The sequence below is a fragment of the Elephas maximus genome, chromosome 12, assembly GCF_024166365.1.
Source record: "Elephas maximus indicus isolate mEleMax1 chromosome 12, mEleMax1 primary haplotype, whole genome shotgun sequence".
NCBI classification, from domain to species: domain Eukaryota; kingdom Metazoa; phylum Chordata; class Mammalia; order Proboscidea; family Elephantidae; genus Elephas; species Elephas maximus.
Window position 1 is genome coordinate 2,621,993 of NC_064830.1, and position 22,740 is coordinate 2,644,732.

Sequence of the window (22,740 nt, forward strand, 5' to 3'; positions counted from 1 at the left end):
TTCTTTTTTACTTGCTCTTCTTTTTCTAGGTTCCTGAGGTGTGAGTTTGGATTATGGATTTCAGACTTTTTCTCTTTTCTAATGTATGCATTTAGTGCTACAAATGGCCCTCTAGAAACTGATTTATCTGAGTCCAATAAATTTTGATATGCTGTGTTTTCACTCAGCTCAATGTATTTTTTCTTATTTTCCTTTGTGACTTCCCCTTTGATCCATGGATTATTTAGAAACTTGTTTAGTTTCCAAGTGATTGGGGACTTTCTTTTCACTTTTCTTGATTTCTGGTTTCATTCCATTGTTGTCAGGACATACACACAGCATAATTTCAATTATTTTAAATTTGCTGACGTTTGATTTGTGACCTTATACCTTGATCTATGGGCACTTGAAAAGAATGTGTATTCTGCTCTTCTTGGCTAGAGTGTTCTATAAATGTTGACTAGGTCCTTTTATTTGATAGTGCTGTTGAATTCTATATGCTTGCTGATTTTCTGTCCCAGAAAAATCTAAACTCAGTGTTGTTGATTTCCCTTTCTGGAGGCAACATCTGCTTCACTGAATTGCTTCCTGTGTTGTATTAGATAACATGTAATTCGTTCAGAAATGTGTCTGCCAATATAACTAATGATAAATCCTGATTTCTCTTTGCATCAGTCATTTTGACCATCATGTAAAGGGAATATCTGAGAGTAGTTTTAAGCGACACCCAAGAAGAAAAAATTAAAGGAAAAAATGAGACTCTTTAGAGGATCAGACAATAAAGAATAGAAAGCAGATACTGCCATTCATGAAGACCAATATAATTTGAGAGTAGGGTAGCATCCACATAGAACTATGTATCATGCTAGAGAGAAAAAGGTGAACATACCAGGTAGAAAAAGGTGATCGTACCAGATAGAAAAAGTAAGAAGGGAGAAAGCAGGCATCAGGATCTTAGAAAGGTATGCTAATTACCACAATGTGGGTATTCCCAGGATTTTTGTTTTGGAAGTAGTATCATGGTGAGAACATACAACAGTCTTAGGATTAATTTGCAGTTTCAGACAGCTTACACCATATTCACTGTGCCTGGATGTGATAAGTGTCTCACTTTTCCCAGGATACTGCTCTCTGTAACAATTCTAACTGAAACAGACTGCTTCAGGAATGAAATGACAACCAACTTGATGGTTTTGTTACGTTTTCATGTTTAAGTTCACAAATTTTAACATATATATAATATAAAAAATAAAAAATAGTACAAAATATATGATTATATAAAACATATAATATATGTGGTATATAACATATACATAATTGTCCTTTTATTTATATTTTAATAATATGAATAAGCTTAAAAATAATTTATATCAAATTATAGTCTGACTGTAGATTATGACCTTCCAAAACCAAAGTATAGGAAATTTTTAAAACTAAATTGAAATAAAAAGCTGTGAGTAATTAGCAGAATATGTTTAAACTGAAAAACAAAATAACATGCAAAAGGCGTTAATAACGTAGAACTACTGTTATTTAAATATGATTTAATCATTTTTGTTTTTTTTTTTAGCTGATTGGTTCTGTCATTTTTTTAATTAACCTATTGTATCATTATATTTGGCCGTAATAACTCATGTTAATTAGGTTCAGAGCATTGATTCCGTAACCTACAGCATCTGCAATGAGGTATTTAGTACCACTGACTTACTGCAAGCCAGAATTTCTTCTATCGGGAATTAGCATACAGGTGAATTCTTTTTAAAGCCTATCTTTGCCTTCAGATTGCACTAAACAACATATACGTGTGCAAATTTATTTAATTAGAAAACTTCAGGTAAACTATAAATTGATAAAATGTCTCTTTGACCCTTGAGTAAATTGTTGACTTTTGAAGAAATTTATACGTATTGTTTTGCATGTTACTAGGAGTCCCTGGGTGGCACAAACAGCTAAGGTTTTATCTACTAACTGAAAGGTGGTGATTTAAACTCACCCAGAGACACCTCAAAACATAGGCGTGGCAATCTGCTTCTGAAACCTAACAGTCTTGAAAACCCTGCGGAGCACAGCTCTCCTCTACGCCCCTGAGCTTGCCATGCGTATTGCATCGACGATGCGTGTTGCACTCTCTCCTCACTTATCAACGTTGTCAGGTGCCAAAGACCAGGCCATTGCATGAAATCGGTGTCATGAGAAAATGGAGTGTCCACTCCTTCCATTCCAAAGTTATAGATGTCCGTACTGTCAGTGGGAAAGCAGCTTCCAATAACCCTGAGAGGTAGAAAATGCAGGGGGCTGCTATATGTTCCACTGGTCATGTTAATGTGCAAAATCGTCGGAGAGTAGATTTTTTACTATCGTTGTAAATGCAAAACGTCAGATAATGAGATAGTTGATAAGTGAAGAGAAGGTGTACCGTACTAGTTCACTCATCCAGAGTTCTGTCTGTATATCAACGCTACCACTTCTAAATATTTCTAAGCATAATTGCTGTTGTTTTTAGATGCCATTGAGTTGATTCTGACTCATGGTGACCCCATGTGACTGAGTAGAACTGCCTTATAGGGTTTTCTTGGATATAATCTTTACGGAAGCAGATCGCCAGGTGTTTTTCCTATAGAGCTGCTGGGTGGCTTCGAACTGCCAACTTTGGGTTAGCAGCTGAGAGCTTAACTGTTTGTGCCACCAGAACTCCATATCTAAACTTAGAGATAGGTAAAAAAAAAAAAAAAAAAAAGGCCATGTCTTAGTATCCAAAAGAGTGTCTTGAAGAGCATACACTAAAATAAATTTATTTCACCTCTGCTTGAGATACAAACTGATTTTCATTTATTATGCTGGACTGATATATGTTTTCCTAACAAGACTTAGTGCAAATTAACTGGGGGACATATTAAAAAGTAACACATTATCCTAGATACATGACAACCCACTATCTAATAACTGAGGAGAAAAAGGACACACTCAAACGGACATGCAAAATCACACTGCTTTACATAGAAGGTATATACGTGCTTGTACATTGTTTTAAGACAATGGTGTCTTATAGAACTTCTTTAAGAAAGAATGCCCTCAAATATTTTTTATAATAAACAAACTTTGGCACTTGGAAGCTGTTAATTTCAATGACCTAACCTAGCATGCATACGAATCATCTCTTGGTTAGTGATCTACCTCAAATAAATTGACAGCAGTTTAAAGAATTACCACATTACTTTGTCAAATAAGCTTTATTAACAAATGCATGCTTTTTAAATTATATTCCTGTCTTTCTTTTTAAATTCAGATTATCAGGATTTCAGCTACCCTCCTCCATCGTCAGCACAGGATCTATCCTCACTCTGTGGTTGACGACAGACTTTGCCGTGAGTGCCCAAGGTTTTAAAGCCCTGTATGAAGGTAGGTGATTTACCACGTTTTGTACGTTCACCGTTCAGATGATCTCACACGTGCTGCTGTGGATTAAGGGTTTTGAGTATAAAAGTAAGCATTGCTATTTCTCATGAGATTTAATGGTGTAAGAATTTGATTTTTATTGCAATGTATAGATGATTGGATAATACGCTGGTATAATTGTCACACTTTCTAACGCAAAACATGTCTATCATTTCTCTTTATTGTTAGAGCTTTTCTTGACTCGGTATTTTTGATATGGAGTGGAGTCTTTTCGAACATTTTAGAATAGAAGTTAACGGCACACTATTCTGTGAAACGAGTTCATGCAGAAGTTTTTTGTTTTTGTTTTTTTAATTTTTGTGGAACAATAATAGTGCTTAAATAAAGAGTTTTTGGCAAAGTTGGAATTTTTAGTTGAGAAAATTATTTCGGTTTGTTGTTTGGCCATTGATAAGTATACGTTTTGGGATTGGCTTTGTTTTTATGTTTTCAAATTTTGAACCTAGATATCTTTGGAATGTCGCGATCATTATTGGACTAATTTCGGTGAAAACTAAGAAAACAATAAAACAGAGCTCATCCTTTAAGAGAGGAAGTAAAACAGCTGATCACTTCATGTATTATATTTTAAGAACCTGCACATAGTATTTAAACAAAAAGGCATTAGATGTGTCTAGTTATTTAGTCTTGTTTTAAATAAACGTTTAAAAACCTCCTTTTACATATAAGAGGTACTGTTTTGTATAATTAAACTACTGAACCTTTTAATTAAGAAAAGCCTATGGGTGGGTAGGGGTGTAGTCCAGGCCGTATTTACAACATACACAGTTTACTTTGGGTGTCTTTTTCTGCTAAGTCACCTCCAAATCCGTTTTTATTTGGAATACTTAGTGCCTTTGGGCAAAAGTGATTCTTTGTGAAGTTAAAATCTATATGTGACTTGTGCAGGTTGAACTTAGCGACAATGCAATTATGAGACACTTTAAAGACAGAATGTTCTTTGTGCCCAGATACATAAACCAACTAATTTATCCTTTCATTTAAAGTTACCCTAGAAAGATGCTCAGGATTGTATGCAAATAAAACAGCATCAGCCGTTCATCACCTTTAAGATTATTATGGATTAAAAAAAAAAAAAAAACAAAATTTTTTTTTTTTTTTTTTTAGTCAATAGTACCGTGGAGTAATTTAATCTGCTGTCAGCTTTCGATTTGGATATATCTATCTACCGGTTCCCATGAACACTGAGTTTGTTTAATTTCTTTTTTACTTGACATTACCAATGTATCTCTGAGGCAGCCCACTCTAGTTACCTGTGAAATATACCTTGTCCAATCAACGTGTGAAATTTACGTAGAAGATACACAATGCCTCAACATTTCAGAAGCCTCTGTGGTTTTCCTCCTCTTCCTCACATGAGGTTGGGACATGAATACCATGTTTTTCTGGAATCCTTATGATTAATATTGTGAAAACTGTTGATGTTATTGCCAAGGCTGTCACTTTTCCTAATAATTCTGGGCTTTTGTTGGCATTACTGGCTGTCGTGATGGTGTAATGAAAGAGAATTGGTGGATCATTTCTGTTGGAAAACTACTCATTGGTGCTTCAAAAAGACCGGGTGGTAGAATGATTACAAAAGCAAATAGAGTATACGCTGAATTAAAAATTTCAAATGCTTACATGTGGAGATACTTTTTTGAAATTTAGATTTTAGACAGTAATATTATAATAGTCTGATTTTTATAAATAAATAAGCCTTTATTTTAAAAATAAGAAATGCAATAAAAAGGTATTTTATCAAAAAACTAAAATTCTATTGAAAATTTAATATCTGTACATTAAAATATTTTTCTATTAGTACAAATAAACTTGTACTATCTGGAGAAAAAGCTAATTACGGTGCAAACTGAAAATTAAAGACTGGAGAGTTTCTCCAGAAGAGAGCAAACCTTCTTTGCAAGCATCTATATTTATCAATAGTCCCTCCAGTTCCCACAGGGAATTTAGACACATCTCTAACTTACCAAAGGAATGCCATGGGGGACAAACTGAAATTTTTTTTTTTTTTAATAAACTATGAAAATATAGCTATTCAAATATATTTAGTGTAGAACCTATGGTAATGGGTAGACAAATATCTAAAATTGTTTTGAAACCAGGATGTTCTCCTTCTGATAATTCAAATTTTCTTCTTTCCCATTCTTTTATATTTTAAAGAAAGTGTTATCAAGTAATTAACGTAAAACATATAAAAAATTTTTGATGCATTATCAAAGACTTATAAGGAAAATTGAATATAGAAATGAAATAATAAGTCAGCTTTATAAAAACCCCAATAATTTCCTATAATAGGAAGGTTATCCTGAGTGAGGAAGCTACATGTGCAAAAGTATGGAGGAAAAAACCCACAACTTCATCATCTTTAGAAGTTAGAAGTCTGGTTTGATGAGCTAATGAAATGCAGAAGGAAGAGGAAGTTGATAGATGATGAGTCTGGAGCTGGAGTAAAGGAGAAGTAATCGGACCTAAGTACCACTCAGAGTTCAAAATCAGTGTCCAATGTGGTCCATCTGATCTATCTAGCAGTTAGAAGGTTACATTTATATCTTTTCTTTCTTGAAATAGGAAACTTACTGTTAAACCCTTAAAGAAAAGGGCAAATTCATTTACCTGGACTATTAAATAATGTTTATTATTTTTGTTTCTATACGTTTCCATTTCACAATTTTATCACATTTTGGCTTTTAAATAACTGTTGTGATATCTCAAAACTGTAAGCATTGAGAAGAGGGAAAACATGAATTAAGTAAACTAAGTTCTTGTAGCCCTTTTAACTTTAGCCATCAGATGGCACCTGATATGCCATCCCCTGTGGTCATTTCTCTTTGTATCCTTGAAGGCATAATGAAGTCTGAGGAAAACTTGAATTCTTAACATTTAGCACAGAGTAAACATTTAAAAGCATTTTTTCGCTAGCAACTATCATACTTAATTTTATTCATTAGTTCATTGTCCTTCAGCTCAAAACCTAAAAGAACTACTAATAAGTGTTACAATTGACTGATTTGAATTTGATTTCCCTTCTAGTCAAGACACCCTTTTATTCAGAAGTCTAAAAAAAATATATATATATATTTTTTTTCTCTAAGAAAGCACTGAAAAAAAGAGATCATATGACCCCAAATGTGGGAAGCAGTCCATCTCTAAAAAATAATTGGCTATAATATATAGGCCATTAAATTAAACCCTTGTAAACATAAAAGGAATTAATACTCATTTATTATAAATTTACTTTTGTGTTAGCAAATGGCTACATTTTTATATTCTACTTAAACTTTTACCAGAAAAAACGTGAATCTTGGCTAAACGGAGATCTTTCATACGGGTTTCACTAAGTAAGTCTGAGTGTGGGGTGGAGCTTCTCACTGTGAGTGGGTTTCTTTGTTGGCTGAATGTATTTGGCATTTCCCTCCGACACATCCATCAAGCAGAATTTTCTTTCCTGTAATATCCATGGATGTGGATTTAGAAAGAGCAGCTAGATTATTATCCTTCAAGCTCAAAGCCTTATTTAGAGTGTCAGCACTGATTTATTTCTCCCTTGACATGATTACCCAAACTCAACCTGCATTAAAGCATGGAACAGGAATGACCTACCTGGCAGGAAAGAAGCCTGAAGAAAGTGGTAGCAAAGGAAAAGCAGTTGGCTGTCCATCTGTCCATTAGCTGACTCTTCAGCCCTGCTTTGGATTCGTAACCATTACTGAGACTGAAGCCTCTTGGCTCTTTAGGTGAATCTAAGCTGCAAAACCTAGGTTTTCCTTTGGTAAGGACACAATTTTATTTTTTTCGAGCAAAAAGAGCTGTTGGTACTTATACGCTTAGACTGAACCTGTAGATTTTAGGTTAGTTGCCAGAGCATAGGTATTTTTTTCTGTCCTTAATTTATGGGGTATTTCAAGAGTAGGTACATTACAACAACTAATCAAAGGTTTTTAAATTACACTTGAAAATGATTCTCGTTGTTAGCACATCTCCAAAAACCACAGATATAGGAGAAACACGATTACTTATTGAAAGTTCAACTTTAAGACAATGGAATAATGAGGCTGAAGAAAGGGATGCAGAGTGCAGGAAATCACCGTAGTCAACTTGTCGTTGGCTACCATGGAGTCAGCCCCAATTCGTGGCAACTGAACCCGTGCGCAATAGACCCTTGGGCCTTTCTTCCTAGTCTGTCTTAGTCTGGAGCTTTGCTGAAACTTGTGTAGCCTCATAGCAACACACCTGCCTCCGCTGAGTGAGGGCTGATGGCTGCGCCTGAGGACCACTGGTCAGAAATCGAACCCAGGTCTCCTGCGTGGAAGGCAAGAATTCTACCACTGAACCACACTCCTGGTCCATTTAGGTATAACCTTGTGGTTATTGATATATCTAATGAAAGAATAAAGCTAAAATAAGTTTGGCAGATACACAAGCCTCGTCAAAGCACAGCCTCAGGCAGAAATTGTTGTCCACTCACGCTCCTTCTCAAGGAAAGGAAGTCTTAGCTAACAAACGTTTGAGTACTCTGATTCATTGACAGCCCTCCTTATTGTGAATGTCGATGTAGAACTTCAACTTCAATTCTTTGGAACCATTTTAAGGTTATCCCTATTCTGTATTTCTGGCTTTCTTAACTTAGTGACCATGGATAATCTTTAAGTTTCTTTAAAGCTGTAAATTTATATGCACACTTTTTGTATGCATGTGTGTTTTTCTGAGGAAAAGCGTTTATAGGCTTCAGCAGATTCTCAAAAGTTCTATAACTAATGAAAACGTCAGGATGACTTCTGTTGATTGATGATTTAAGCTCCGTTAACTTGAGGCATTAAAAATACTTAGATCTGCTAGCTGTTGCTTATGCTATTGCTTCTTTCTGTTGTTTAGATTCAGTGTTCACATATAGGCCTAGAGTAGGACTGGTCATATCAATGTAAATTATTCTAGTTTCAGTAAATTTTAAGTTATTAATTTGGCATTTTTGTTTTACATATTGGTTCTGTGAACCTAATTAATGTGCGTTTACCCTAGAGAGATGACGGTTCTCAGTGTACTGCAAAGTCTAGTTTTTGATTCAGTGAGAGTAGACTATTGTAAATTCATTGAGATGGTAAAGACTACTTCTGAAGCCCCTTGACAGATATCGAGCTGATCTTTTGCCCTGGATATTAGACACACACACACACACACACACACACACACACACACACGTTATGTGATTATATTGCTGTGTACTGTTTTCCCTCAACCATCATAACAAAATATTTTCTTTAAGGTGTTCGTAGTATTTAAAAAAATGTGATAGCCATATATATTGACCTGAAGAGATGTCCCTCATACCTAAGAGTGAAAAAAAAAAAAGGCAGAAACATATATCTAGTATGGTTCCATTTTGGTAAAAATATAAATAAATGTATTTGTATATGTATATGCATGTGTGTACATATGTGTGTGTGTACATGTATACATCCATGTACACCATCATACACATATATGTCATACACATGTATATGCTTCTCTGAGGATTCAGAAAATTTAGGCCACTGTCTGAATTGTTAATATAATTAATTTTGGGTAGGAGTGAAATCAGTGGGAGGAAGAATAGCTGGAATTTTCCCTGTATAACTGCATTATTTAGCATGTTGTAAAGAGCATTTAAAGATTAACTTTATAAGGAGGAAATTTCTGTTGTGGAAATTATTATTCTTAAATAGATTTTTGACTCTTACCTGAAAATTGAATGAAAACTGGAACTAGATAATTCATTCAATTTTTTTTTTTTTTTTTTTTGGCAAATGGCTAAGTTAATGAGTTCTCAGACCAACACTGAAGTTGAGATATTTTTCCAAAGTAAGAAAAAACACTGTATACTAACTAGAAATTATTCACAGAAATAATAGCCTGTCTAAAATGAACACAGTAAAAGGCAAATTAATTCCATAGAATTACCATCTTCAAAACTGTTTTTCAGTAACAAAGTAAGGACTGGCTAATTCTTTCACTTAGAAGGGATTCCTAAACCATGAAGAATTGTGCTGAATTTCTTTGTATATTTTCTTATTTATCATAATCTAAATTTTATGTTTTGCAATCATATATCTCCAAAGATTTTTTTCCTCTTACTTGTTTTTTGATTTCTTTAATACTCTTGTGTGACATAGACAAATTGCTTCTAGTTTATATGCATATATATAAGCAATATTTTGATAATATGCAATCTTAGGTAATGTTTATTGAGTTTTTGTGGTAAAAAAAAAATATATAGCAAAATATCTGACAATTCAACAACTTTTGCTTGTGCCGTTCAGTGATGTTAATTGCGTTCGCCAAGTTGTGCTCCATTGCTGCTATGGTTTTCCAAATTTTTCCACCACCATTGACAGAAACTCACTGCCCACTAATTACAGACCCCTCTGCCTTCTGCCCCTGGTAACCACTAATGAGCTTTGGTTTCTATACATTTCCCTATTTCATATAAATAGGGGCATATGATTTTTGTCCTTTTGTGACTGACTTATTTCATTCTGCTTAATGTTTTCAAGGTTTATGCATGTTGTAACATGTATCAGGACTCCGTTTCTATTTTTGGTAGAATAATACTCCATCGTATGTATGTACGGCTTTTTGTTTATATGTTTATCTATTGCGGGGCACCTAGGTTGTTTGCACCTTTTGTCTATTGTGAAAAGTGTCATGTAAGGTTCTTTGTTTGTTTTTTTAATAATATCTTATTGAGCTTTTGGTGAAAGTTTATGCAGCACCTTAGATTCCCACTTGACAATTTCCACACAAATTTTTCAGTGACATTAGTTACACTTATGACAATGTATATTTTTTTATTAACAGTCTCTTTGTGTCTGTTCCATTTCCAGTACTGTAGTTTCCCCACCCTCTTACCTTCTCATCTTTGCTTCTGAGTAGTTGTGGACTTTTTAGTCTTATACAGATGGTTCTTAAGTAAAGCACCAATCTTACAGGTAATATACTTTATTTTGTGTGCCACTCTGTGATTTTGCTAAAAGGTGATCTCAGAGGATAGGTTTGGTTCTAGGTTTAAAGAGTGTCTCAGGGTGACAGTCTCAGGGAGTCTTCTGTTCTTTACTATTCCAGTATGTCTGGCTTTATTAGTATTATTATTTTTTTAAGAATTTGAGTTCTGCTCCACATTTTTCTCCCATTCTATCCAGGACCATCTATCGTGACCCTGGTCAGAATGATCAGTGGTAGTAGCCGGGCACCATCTAGTTCTTCTGGTCTCCAGTAAATGAATTTGTGGCTCATGTAGACTTGTTTCTTCTCTGAGATTTGGGTTACTGTGTTACTCCTGGTAAGTAGAGACCCACAGTTGTGTCTTAGATGGTTGCTCACAAGCTTTAAGAACGCAGACCTTACTCTCTTCACTAGGATGCAGACTACGATTTTTGTGAACTATATTATGCCAATTGACTGAGTTGTCCCATGAGTCTAAGATCCTAAACTTTCAAACTCACAAAACCTATCTGATATGCTCCTCCTTTCCTCATTTCTGGTGGTGCATCTCCAGTTCACTTTGTATTTATTTCTTACAAACCTGATGTATCATTTGTGGTATTTAATTATTGAGTTTGTTCCTTGAAAATATCATGTTTTGTCCTTATGATTGTCGATGCTATTGAGTTTTCTGCAGCTTGCTCTTATTTTTTTTCTGGTGTATGCTTATGAGTATTTATTTAATGTTCTTGCCTTTCCATTTAGAGTACTCCCTTGAGTAATACTTGCAAAGCTGGTCCGGTGGTGGCAAATTCCCAGAGCTTCTATTTGTTTGGGAATATCATGATTTCCTACTCATTTTTGAATGGCAATTTTGCTAGGTAAAGAATTCTTGCTTGGCAGTTGTTTTCATTCAATATTTTATATATGCTGCTCCATTTTTTCTGGCCTCTAGAGTTTCTGGGGAGAAATCTGCACTAATTCCTATGAAAGACCCTTGGTATATTATATTGCACTTTCCTAATGCTGATTTTAGAATTCTCTTGTCTTTGGTTTTCAAGAATTTTATTAGGCTGTGGCATGAAGTTGATCTTTTTGCATCTCTTCTGATTAAGGTTTGTGTAGCTTCCTATATTTGCAGGCTGGGTTCTCTGTTCAGATCTGGTGTCTCTCTGATTATCTCTTGGAAAATTGTTTCTATGCCTTTGTTGATGTGGTGCTCTAGGATTGCAATAATTCTAATGTCATATTTCTCAATCGAGTCCTATATTTCCTTTTGGGTTTGTTACTTTTCTTTGTTCTTTCCTGTGTTTCTCTTAAAACTTGATAAGCTCAGTTGTTTTGACTTCTGCCTCTTCAACTGTATTGCTGAATGTTTCTCCTGCTTTGTCTAATTCAGTTGATTTATTCTTCAGTTCCAGTAGTTCTCTTTGTTTTTTGTGTTTTCAATTTCCACGTTGAGTCTCTCGTTTTGTTCCTCTATTTGTTTCCTGATCTCCACTACTTTGCTTTCTGCTTGTTTTTTGCTTTCTTTAAACGTATTCAGCACCATAGCCTGACAATTATCAATTCTTTGCATTAGTCTGGCCTCCGTAGGACAAATTTCCTCTTCTTTATGGTTTGCTTTTGATTGGTCTTTCTTCTGTTGTGATTTTGTATATTTTACTATTATTTGTTGAACTTAGGCCATTTTGTTATCTTTTTTTAACTTTTTACTTTAAAATTTGTATTCTGGCTTTTGTGGGATAATTTCCTGATTGGGTGCCCTGGTGGCAGCAGCAAGCACCTGGCTGCCAACCAAAAGACCTGGGCCCACACCTTCCTGCCACCCTGTGGGAGAAAGATGCCACAGCCTGCCTCCACAAAGACTCACAGCCTCAGGAGCCCCATCGGACGGCTCCACCCAGCCCCACACAGTCCTTATGAGTCAGAATCAACCCAGCAGCAGTGGGCTTGGGATCTTCTTCTGAGAACTGCTAGAGACATTCTTAATCTTAGATTTTTATTTTTTTCAGTCCTGATTCAGGAGCTCTGGGTTCTTGACCTCTGGAATTTAATATGCATGTATAGGGGAGATTAGCTGGTTGCATACACTGACCTAAGTAGTGGGGCTCAACTTTCCTCTGATGAAGATGTAGGGCTTTCTATTTCTTTCCCTCATGGGCACCCTTCACAGACTCTCCCCCATAGTTCCACTATGGGAGCTAACATTTCCGTCTGTGTTACCATCTGTTCAAAGTATTCCCCTTACCCTGGTGCTCTTACAGTTCCTCCTGGTCTTAGTGCCCATCCATCTCAGGCATTAGTGAGATTCAACACCACTCTATCACAGCACCAGCATGTTCCTTTGTCCCCTCCTAATTACATGGACCATGAACTCACACAGCCAATCCTTTCCACCCTAAAAAATTAAGCTATAGCTTCCTCAGATTGGCTCCCTTTCCGTGTTCCCTTTTTAGGGTGTTGCCTAGCCTGTCCCAAAATGGCTGTGATGAGAAAGTGCTGCCAATATTAGTGAGTAGGTTCTCCCAGCTTCTTTGCCATCCTTGGTCCTCCTCTTCCCTGCTGCTGGACTCACTGCGACTCTCCAACACCTCAGCTTCTGTGACAGTTCTGAGATGGCCATCTGTGCTTGTTTTTATTTGTTGTTCAATGGACACTGAGGAAAGGGAAAACTATCTCATTATGCTTGCTTCTGGCTATAGCTGGCTAGTTTGAGTCAATACCATGAGAAGATGTGAAAGAATGAGGTCAACTTGGATAGTGAAAGAAAGAAACAAGCAAACAAAATAGCAACACAAGCATTCTTGATTTGAAAACAAAAGGCGCCAAGAATGCTGGAAATAAATATTAAATATTTATTTTTTGACAAAAATGTATTACAAATGATAGATAATCAAATCTATTTTAGATTCGGAGTTATGAAATTCGGTCTGTCTCTCTTTACATATCTATACATACATGAATACAATTAATATGTATTAATAAAATTATATAAAATATATATTATATATCTGTGTGTATGTTATTGTATTAATCTGTAGTCATATGTAGGAGTTAAGCTTCTATTTTTTTTTTTAGTATATAGTTAATTCAATACTGAATGTGCATCTAAATGATAAAAAGAGATACAAATATTTGTTTTATCTGCAGAATTCTTACATCAGTCTACAGAGGATTCAGAGTTCATTTCCATTTCTGAATTTACACTTAACATGTAAATTTATTATCATTTCTGATATTCTTGCTACCTAAGCTGTACGGGTCACTGAATGAATATCAAACGAGCATCTGTGTTACTAAATCTAGCATATTTTTCAAAGGGTATGTTGTTACAAAAAGTTTCCAGTCCTATTATGCAGTGTCTTTCTTCTTCTTCTTTTTTTTCCTTACTGTTTTATTTAAATGTATCCAGAAAATGACAATCTATAACCTCATCTGATAAACATATCTGATGTTTGACTTCAACAGGTTCGATTCATTCTTGATTTACACAAAATGAAGCATTGATTTTATTCATTAATTTAAAAGGCATTGAATAGAATTGTGTTATGAATTTGTGCATTATCTAATAGCAGACCTTTTATAATTTTAATTGCTTATTTCAATTCTTATTTCTTAGTGATAATAAGAATTAAATGAACCTAACAGTAAGGTATCTTTGATTGTGCCTACGAATTGATCTGAAAATTAAGAGCTGGAATTGAATTTAAGCTTTCAAATCAAGACAATTAATAATTTATGCAGTTATATGTATTTTCCCAAATCTTTTTTTCTATGAACTGATAATGGACAATCCATGCTGCTAAAATATCCATCTCTTGACAATAGAAGATAAGGTGCCCTTTCTAGAGGGTCTTGCCATTTGTTTTAACTCGCTAACTTGAACACGGTTTTGACATTGGTCCTTTCAAAATATAAATTTTTATTTCTTTCACATCCTCAGGAAGAAAAAAATTAACTAAAGAGAACTAGCTTTGAATCTGTCAACTTGTGACATTAGTTTCTGTACATCTGATTAGCTTTGATAGTCATTTTAATTAAACATGTCTTTTAAGTCTTGATTTTGTTTTTTCAACCAGGCATATATATTTTCCCAAACTGTCTTTTTAAATATTAGAATAATGGAATGGAAAAATCTACATTTGCTCAGGAAAGCAGGGTGGGTGAGTGGACAGCTGGTGTGTGGGGGACGCTTCAGTTTTCTCCTGTGATTCTGCATGAGTGTAGGAGGGTAACAAATGGTAGCTTTTAGACAGGAATAAGATGCAGAACACATTTCAGCTTTGGGTGCCTTATCCATCTAAACTCCTAAAAATGGGGACGTTCAACATTCCACATCTGATTTTCATTTTTTAAGACTTTCACACTTGCTCAAAACTTTCCCATATGTTACCAATGCTGAAGTGTATATCAAAATTTACTTAATTCTTTTTTGTTTTTAGAAGGAAAAGCTGAGATGCATGAATAATGATAACAGCAAAGGCTTTCTATTTCAATTGAGTGATAACAGATTATTTTATATCATTTAAGTTCACAAAGTCAAAGGAACTAGTTGAAGTATGTTTACAGTTAATTCTCATCTATTACTGAAGTTCCTGAAAAATGAAGGGAGGTATTTAATTTCTAAACTACTGTATGAAATACATAAACAATTTTGACTCTCAATTTAAAAAATTATTTGATACAACATTAACATTTCACAAAATATTTTAGATAGCATTTTGTTATTGTTGTTGTTAGGTGACATTGAGTTGGTTTCAACAGAATGAAACACTGCCTGGTCCCGTGTCATTCAGACAATCGTTGCTGTTTGAGCCCATTGTTGCAGCCACTGTGTCAATCCACCTCCTTGAGGCTCTTCCTCTTTTTCACTCACCCATTACTTTACCAAGCATGATGTACTACTCCAGGAACTGGTCCCTTCTGATAATGTGTTCAAAGTGTGTAAGATGAAGACTTATTAGCCTTGCTTCTATGGAGCTTTCTAGCTGTGCTTCAAAGACAGATTAGTTTGTTCTTCTGGCACTCCATGGTATATTCAAAATACTTCGCCAATACCATAATTCAAATGGATCAGTTCTTCCTAGGTGTTCCTTATTCATGCATATGAGGCAATTGAAAATACCATGGCTTGGTCAGGCTCACCTTAGTCCTCAAAGTGACATCTTTGCTTTTGAACACTTTAAAGAGATCTTTTGTGAGGAATTTGCCCAATGTTATATGTCTTTTGATTTCTTGACTGCTGCTTCCATAGGTGTTGACTGTGAATCCAAGTAAAATGAAATCCCTGACAACTTCAATTTTTTTCGGCATGTATCATGATGTTGCTTACTGTTTCAGTGGTAAAGATTGTCTTATTTACGTTGAGGTGTAATCCATGCTAAAATCTGTAGTCTTTAATCTTCTTCAGTAAGTACTTCAAGTCTTCTTCACTTTCAGCCAGCAAGGTCATGTCATCTGCATATCTCAGGTTGTTAGTGAGTCTTCCTTCAATCCTGATCCTTCATTCTTCTTCATAGAGTTCAGCTTCTCAGGTTATTTGCTCAGCATACAGATTGAATAAGTATGGTGAAGGGATACAACTCTGACTCACACCTTTCCTGACTTTAAACCATCCAGTATCCCCTTGTTCTATTTGAACAACTGCCTTTTGATCCATGTGCACATTCCTCATGAACACAGTTAAGTGTTCTGAAATTCCCACTGCTCGCAATGTTATCCATAATTTGTTAGGACCCACACGGTCGAATGCCTTTGCACAGTCAACAAATCACAGGTAAACATCTTTCTGGTATTCTCTGCTTTAAGCCAGGATCCATCTGACGTCCACAATGATATCCCTCTTTCCACATGCTCTTCTGAATCCGGCTTGAATTTCTGGCAGTTTCCTGTCTGTACTGCCGCAACTGTTTTGGATTATCTTTAGCACAATTTTAGCTGTGTGTGATATTCATCATATTGTTGGATAATTTCTGAATTCTTTTGGATCCCCACTGGCCTGTCAGCTTGTTGTACTGTGGTGGCTTGTATGTCGTTGTGATGCTGGAGTACCTCTGGTATTTCAAATACAAACAGGGTCACCCATAGTGAACAGGTTTTATTAACGCTTTATAGTTTTCAAATACTATATGACTTTTTTTTCATTTAAACCTGAAAACAGTAGATACATTATTCATATGGAGTTATTTTAAAACTCAGAGCATGTTTCCAGATATTACTTTGACAGTGTGTGGCAGAGATGAGCTGGAATTTAGGTTTGATCACTCTAAAAAGGGTTAGCATGTTTTTTCTGTAGAAATCCAGATAGCAATATTTTCAGTTTTGCAGGCCGTCCATCTCCATCTCTGTTGCAACTGCTCAACCCTTCAGTTACAGTAGGGAAGTAGACAATACTGAAGGTAATGAGAGTGGCTGTGTTCCAATGCAAACTTTACTTATGACAACAGGCACCCACCAGGGGCCAGAGTGTGGGATGCTTCTCAACAACAGTGCTCTTTTCTTCTTCTCTAGCAAGCCGGATATCCTTTCCTTCTGTGTCAGTTCAGCTTCATTATTTAACCCACTCTCTCAGTTCACAATAGAAAAAGCAAGTGGGTCTTAAAAGAAGATCTAACCACAGTGGCTAGTTTGATTATTTTTCTGTAAGTGACAAAGCAGCTTTGTTGATCACTTGAGTCAACTACCTGATGATGCTGGGTTTTCAGTAAATCAAATCAATTTTTAGTTGACAAACAACATATGGTCAGGTATTATTTAGACACACAGAGCCAATTTAAGTTTTTATATTTATATTTTGTGTATTAGACATGGCAAATAAGACTGACTTTCTAATTTTGTGTCCAATTCAAGGTTTTCAAAATTTTCCTTTATGTATACTTTTTCCTCTCAGAAGTTCACATACCTGCAAATATTGTGCTATGATTTCAAGCCTAAAGATACTACCTGAACTTCTTAGAATGAAATGTAATATTAGCTAATCAAAGACCTTATTTTCATCTCGTTATTGCTCAAAGAATAGTTAGTAAAAGATTTATTAGAAACAGTGGCTTCTGGGTTATTATTTTTACATCACTGGAAAAAAAATGTTGCGTTTCAGAAATAAATTTCATGGATCATCTAAATGTCACATATATTTCCCTACATTTTGTCATATGAATGTGGTAAATTAAGAACTTGAAGTCCGCTTCTGAGAAGTATATATTGTCTTTAATTGCTCTATTTCAAGGCAAATTCACTATGAGAGTAGCTTACACTATTTGGAAATGAGTTGGAGCACTTTACAGTATAAAATGGTGCCAGTGGAAAAATCCTACTCAGCATAACTAAATTGTAATATGTGCACGATTATGCTCACTGCCATCTGACAGCTGTTTGGTTCCTCTGTGAAATGAATTAGTACTGTCATTTTACTAATAGACCAAAAATAAAATCACTGGCATTGTTTCCAGCAGCCAGTTCTAACAGAAGCCAGTCTAAATGAATTGCCCTCTCTCTGGTCACAGTCATGCCTGTTACAGGCCAGGCTATCAGAACATAAGGCATTACTCAGAATACTAATTGGGGGAAGCAAAATTCTTCTCTGTACAAATGCTTAGGATTGACTAAAAATAACCACAAATGTTTCTAAACTAGTGAGTGGCTGCCTTCTAAGTTGACTCTGGGAGAACATGCACTACTTTGGAACTGAGTATTTCTATGTAAAATATATATATGCATTTTTTTCTGTTCACGTGCTAGAGATCAATTTCATTTTACTTTTATTTTTTAATAGCATTGTTTTTGTTGTGCTTTAGGTGGAGGTTTACAGAGCAAATTATTTTGTCATTGAACTATTAATACACATATTGCTTTGTGACATTGGTTGCCAACCCTGAGGGATGTTTGTAGACCTTGGGTTCTGCATTTCCACTCACCAGCTTTCCTGTCCCTTCCTGCCTGCTCATTCTTGCCCCTGGGCTGGTCTGCCCATTTAGTCTTGTATACATCGTCAAGCTATGTGTATTATTGTTTGTTTTATGGGTCTGCCTAACCTTTGACTAAAGGGTGAACCACAAGAATGACTTCACTACTGAGTTAAAAGGGTGTCTAGGGGCCATGCTCTTGGTGTTTCTCCAGCCTCTGTCAGACCAGTAAGTCTGGTCCTTTTTTTGTGTGTGAGTTTGAATTTTGTTCTTCATTTTTTCTCCAGCTCTGCCTGGGACCCTCTGTTGTTATCCCTGTCCAAGCAGCCTGGTGGACTGCTGGACTCAGTCTGGTGGAAGTTGTGTTAATTGTGTTCCATTAGTCCTTTAGACTAACCTTTCCCTTGTGTCTTTGGTTTTCTTCCTTTTCCCTTGATCCAGTTGGGGCAGGACAAGTAAACGTACCTTAGATGGCCACTGACAGGCTTTTAAGACCCCAGACACTACCCACCAAAGTAGGATTTAGAACATTTTCCTTATAAACAGTGTTATGCCAATTGAGCTAGATGCCCCCAGCCCTCAGCCCAGTAATTTGGTTCCTCAGGGAGTTTGGATGTGTCTATGAAGCTTCCATGACTTTGCCTTGGACAAGCTGTGCTGACTTCCCCAGTATTGTGTACTGTCTTACCCTTCACCAAAAAAAAAAAAAAAAAATTCACCAAAGCTACCACTTATTTGTTATCTAGTTGGTGTTTTTCCCTCCCCAGCCATCCCCCTTCCTCTTTGGTAACCATCAAAGATTGTTTCTTTTTGTGTGGAAACATTTTCATGTGTTTTTATACTAGTGGTCTCATGCAGTATTTGTCCTTTCGTGATTGACTTTTTTCACTCAGCATAATATCCTCCAGATTCATCCATGTTGTGAGATGTCTTGCAGATTCATCATTGTTCTTTATTGTTGCATGGTATTCCATTGTGTGTGTGTGTCATAGTTTGTTTACCCAGTCATCTGTTGATGAGCACTTAGATTGCTTCTATCGTTTTGCTGTTTTGACCAATGGGTGTAAATATATTTATTCATGTGGTGGCTCTTATTTCTCCAGGATAGATTCCTCGGAGTGGGATTGCCGGTGTTGTGTTTCATTTGTGACGACTTCCAATTTTCCTAGATTTGTGCTTTGCGCATTCATGTTCCAGCTATTAATGATGTTTGCAGCTGTTTCTTCTCATTTTGATTCATGAGGAAGAACAAGTAAACTAGACCAAGGGAGAGTATCTGGTTAAGAAGAAGGAAAATGTGGAATGTGTGTTGTTCTGGAAGCCAAATCAAGCAAGTTGTTCAGGGAGAAGGGAATAACCCAGTCTGTCAAATACTATTAATAGGCCAAGGTCAAGAGTGATGGGAAGAGATAATTTTCCACTGGATTTCACCATGAGGCGGTCACTGTTGGCCTCAACAAGGCCATTTTGGTGGACAGGTGAGGATGAAACTTACTGGAATGATTCAAGAGAATTAGAGGAAGAAAATTAGAAAGTGAAAGTAGAAGTGACTCTTGCAAGAAGTTTTGCTCTAAAAAAAAGTGGCAGGTATAGAATGGTGGTAGAGGGAGAATGGAGAAAAAAGCGATATTTGCTGTTTTTTGTTTTGTTTTAAAGATAAGAGAAATTATATCGCAATTGCATGCCGATGTATGCTGATATTCAGTAGAGTGAGAAAATTAATTATATTGGGAAGTGCTCTAGCAATATCTTTAAGTAAGTAATCAGAGCTGTTACCTATTGCAAAAGCAAAGAGGTTGGCCTTAAAGAGCAAGGACAGTGCTCACAGTAACAAAGGACAAGAGGAATACATATTCATATAGGTAAGTAGATGTGGTATTAGAAGCTTATAAGTATTTTCATATTCATTTTTTCAGTGAAATGCTAAGCAAACTCATTATATAACAGTGTGGTTGGGGAAAAGGTCTTACAGGGTTGAGGAAAGAGAATTTAATGTAATATTGAAAAACATCTAAAGTAGTGTCAATTTGAAGTGGGAGAATGAATGGACTACTGAAATAAAGTATTACTGCGGAGCAGTTGTATGACTATTTGGGAGATTAACAGTCATGAATGTAAAGAGAGACTGGGTGTCATAGCTATATGTTTTCCTCATCCACATTCTACTGCATGTATACAGCAGTTAACCATTTTAGAGAGTGGTTGAAGGAAAAGAGGGACAAGGGCATTGAGGGTACACTCAAGGGAGTGAGTACAATGATGACGTACAGAGTGTAACAGAGAAACGGGTAAAATGAGGGACAGAAAAAAGTTGAGAGGATCAATGAAAATCATGTCCTGGTGTTCTAGAGGGAAAAGTCTAGAAAGATAGATGGAAGTAAGAAAGCCTGATGTCTGAAATTGAGATTTTCTGGAGAGCTCTCAGTAGTTGGCATGGCAAGGTCTGGGCTATGATCCTGGGAGTAATGGATAAAACAGAAGACAAGATCATCGGAGAATAGTGGGTTGAGGAGCTGAGAAACCAGGGAATTGGAAGGATTGTTTATGAGGATAGTGAAAGCACCAAGAATTATGACAGGAGTAGTATTAGAAAGAGTGGCAGTGACCCAGGTGCTAAAGTCACCGAGGAGCAAGACTCCATTAATGGTGAAGAGGTGATATGGGATTGTTGGGGGCTACTGATGTTTTCAACTGCAAGAACGAGCAGTACCAGGTGGGATAAAAAGCTGGGAATTTTAGAGAAAATGATCTGGAAATGTTAATGAGTAAATCCCAGTTAAGAGGAAGATATGAAAGAAAGTAGACACCACCAGAGAGGGCTTCAGGGAAGCAATGTCCTCAAGGAAAAGGACCAGGTTATAGGACAGGTAAAGTGAAAATTTAGAAAGGGTGAGTCTGAAAGGGACAGTGCCCATTTTTCAGGCATTGGGGGTGTGGGAGATGGAGACAGGACTCAGATATAAGGAGCAATTCAGGGATGGAAATAAAATGAGATGGAGGTTGGGGAGTAACCTGGGATACTTGTGGTGACTGAAGTAAAATGGATGAGGACACAACGAGAAGTCTAAACGAGTGCTCGGGTTACGTAAATGTCAGGACTCTGAAAGCTGAGGTGGAGGCTGGCCTGGGAGCGTTCAGGACTCTGGAGTCCCCTTCTCTGGATGAGTGAAGGGGGCTGGTCACAGCACTATTAGCTTGACATTTTGTGCCTTTTAAAATAAAATACATATAATTTAAAATATTTTTCCCAAATATAACCAAAATTTAAAATATTTATGTTGTAAGCAAGCTGTAATGCTGTTTGAAGGTTCAAGTGGAGCACATTCAATTCTATTCTTTTATAAATATTATTAAAGTAATTTTGTGTGGTTACAGGGTTCAAGAATACACATCTGCAATATTTTAAGTAAGCATTCAATGACTGAATCTGTGAAGTTATTTCAGAAAACTCGGGGAGAATTTTTCACAATCCAGACTGATAAATATTTGTAAGCAAATTGTAAATGAACCCTTATCCTTCCAGATTCAAACAGAAGATTTATGCAGAGATGATAAAGAACTGTTTTCTTTAGAGCTTCTTTACAAAAAGTAGTTTCCTTAACACCAAGGATATCATCTTGCAAGCTCAGTGCTTTATTAACTTTCAGATTTGAATGTAACAAGAATCATTTCCACTGTAAGAGTCACCTCTTCTTAAATTCTTTTGGAATACGAATCTGAAAATATGACTGAAAATACAGCTGTAAAGCTGGCATTCTGCACCTCGCCTTGTCTAGCACAAAAGAAAGGAACCTGATAATCCATGTTGAGTTTAATTCTCCTTCTATTTAATAAAAATTGTACTTGACATGACCTAATAATCTTTTAAAAGCATTGGCTCATCAAGACTTTTTAAGAAAGAAAAAAATGCACGCGTGCTATCAGAGAGGTACTCCTAGAAACAAAGTGTCCATTAAAAAACCTGAAATAAAAAGCAAATTAGCCTGAACCAGCCTAAAATATGGGTTACATTAAATTGAAAGACTTCAAGACTGCAGGTCAGTCTGGATTCCAGCCATGGTGTTCAACTACACCAGCTCTAATGAAAGTAATTGCTGACATGGCTGGCCCCATGCCTTGCATGAAAGACATAGCGAGGGCAATTTTTATTGACTTCAATTGGACTTACGATGTCGCCGATCGCAAGAATTTACCAGGACAAATGGATAAACCTAGATCTCCACACGCACGTCTACGCACATGCACAAATGCATGTACTCCTTGGTCTGCCCGTGTGGTATATGATTACATATACAAAGCCTTAGTGAGCTTTGACACAGTCATCGTACATATAAGACAGTCTTCAAGGCAACCAGAAACTGAGAAATCCAAGTTGATTGTATCTTCCTTATTTTAATTCAGAGGAGCACAGAGCTATAATTTCTAAGTCCATACATTTGCCACTCCC

General features: G+C 36.1%; 1 protein-coding gene across 1 annotated transcript in view; it reads left to right on the plus strand.

The window, feature by feature from the left end:
- Window positions 1-22,740, plus strand: part of CSMD1 (CUB and Sushi multiple domains 1) — a 2,087,969-nt gene that overhangs the window by 599,293 nt on the left and 1,465,936 nt on the right. Inside the window, exon 3 of the mRNA XM_049902971.1 lies at window positions 3,266-3,378. Within this exon, the coding sequence (XP_049758928.1) occupies window positions 3,266-3,378 (113 nt within the window). The remainder of the gene's footprint in view (window positions 1-3,265; window positions 3,379-22,740) is intronic.